We start from the raw sequence: 1,647 nt of genomic DNA on the forward strand, positions 1-1,647 counted from the left end.
GCGCGCGCTCACACACACACACACACACACGCGCACACACACACGCACACACACATACACACACACACACACACACACACACACACACACTCACACACACACACACATACACACAGACAGAGGCATTCTCACAGAGAGGACGACTTCTTGTAATCTATCATATTTTCTGAACTGACTAAAATGTAAAAAAAAAAAAAGGGTAGCGCCGTATACTGTATGGCAGCTAGCTTTCCCCAGGGAAAAAGCAGCCCAAATTTCCACGAGGGTAACCTCACAGGACTATATGAATCTTATCCTTATCCATATCCTTACCTTCCCATCAGAACAGATTTCTATCTTTCTCTCGCTCTTTTTCCTCCACATATTGCATCAGATTAGCCACGATGCTGCGACTGGTGCTGCTGTGCAGTCTCGCTGCGGCCTTGACTCTCCTGGCGGATGCACAAGGATACCGCTGCTCGCAACGAAGATCTCGCCGAATTAGTATGTACTTCTTCTTCTTTGTTCATTTGGATTTTTACGTGTATGACTGTTTTTACCATTCAGGCAGCATACGCCGATTTCGGGGGAGGCCTGCTGGGTATTTTCGTGTTTCTATAACCCACCGAACTCTGACATGGATAACAGGGTCTTTTTCGTGCGCACTTGGTCTTGTGCTTGTGTGTACACACGAAGGGGGTTAAGTCACTAGCACATTCAGTCACTAGTCACTAGGTCTGCACATAAGTTGACCTGGGAGATTGGAGATCGGAAAAATATCCACTCTTAACCCACCGGGCGGCAGCGACCGGGATTCGAACACACGACCTCCCGATTAGGAGGCCGACGTCTTACCACCACGCTACTGCGCCCGTACTGCACACGACTTGCTTGTTTAGCGTATTGTTATATCACACCAACTGCCTTGGCACTGTTGGCGTGTGTCTATGTTTATTCTTTCACCTCTTTTGAGCTCTAAGTTTGCGAATATCTTTTCAATCTTGTCGTCGGAGTCTGGGAGTCAAATACAGCACCTATTAGCTCACGAAAAAAAGCGTGGTAAAGACTTCATGTGGCTATAAACGATGAAAGAAACAGTAGCCTAATGTTCGGCTGTTCAATCCATTTGATTTTGTCAGCGATTTACTGAAGAATGATGAATCCACAATTACAAACAATTCCTTGTATATATGACGGTCTTTCCTTCATTGCATAGTCTCTGGTGAATTATAATGTAGCTTTAAACAGAAATGCAACTTGAAAAAAATAAATATATATATTGAGGGAACTGCTTATTTGCCTCGGAAAAGACTGTGTGTGTGTGTGTGTGTGTGTGTGTGTGTGTGTGTGTGTGTGTGTGTATGTGTGTGTGTGTGTGTTAGAGTGTGCGTGTGTGTGCGTGTCAGAGTGTGCGTGTGTGTGTGTGTGTGTCAGAGTGTGCGTGTGTGTGTGTGTGTGTGTGTGTGTGTGTGTGTGTGTGTGTGTGTGTGTGTGTCAGAGTGTGCGTGTTTGTGTGTGCGTGTGTGTGTGTGTGTGTCAGAGTGTGCGTGTGTGCATGTGTGTGTGTGTGTGTCACAGTGTGCGTGTGTGTGTGTGTGTGTGTGTGTGTGTGTGTGTGTGTGTGTGCACGTGTGTGTGTGTGTGTGTGTGTGTAACATTTTAAGTGAT

At 46.0% G+C, this 1,647-nt stretch overlaps 1 protein-coding gene across 1 annotated transcript in view; it reads left to right on the forward strand.

Annotated features, from left to right (window-relative positions):
* The first annotated feature begins 366 nt into the window (after positions 1–366).
* Positions 367–1,647, forward strand: part of LOC138979653 (uncharacterized) — a 4,478-nt gene continuing 3,197 nt past the window's right edge. The window contains exon 1 of the mRNA XM_070352371.1: positions 367–483. Within this exon, the coding sequence (XP_070208472.1) occupies positions 384–483 (100 nt within the window). The 5' untranslated portion in view covers positions 367–383. The remainder of the gene's footprint in view (positions 484–1,647) is intronic.

The sequence above is a fragment of the Littorina saxatilis genome, linkage group LG11 (assembly GCF_037325665.1).
Source record: "Littorina saxatilis isolate snail1 linkage group LG11, US_GU_Lsax_2.0, whole genome shotgun sequence".
Lineage (NCBI taxonomy): Eukaryota > Metazoa > Mollusca > Gastropoda > Littorinimorpha > Littorinidae > Littorina > Littorina saxatilis.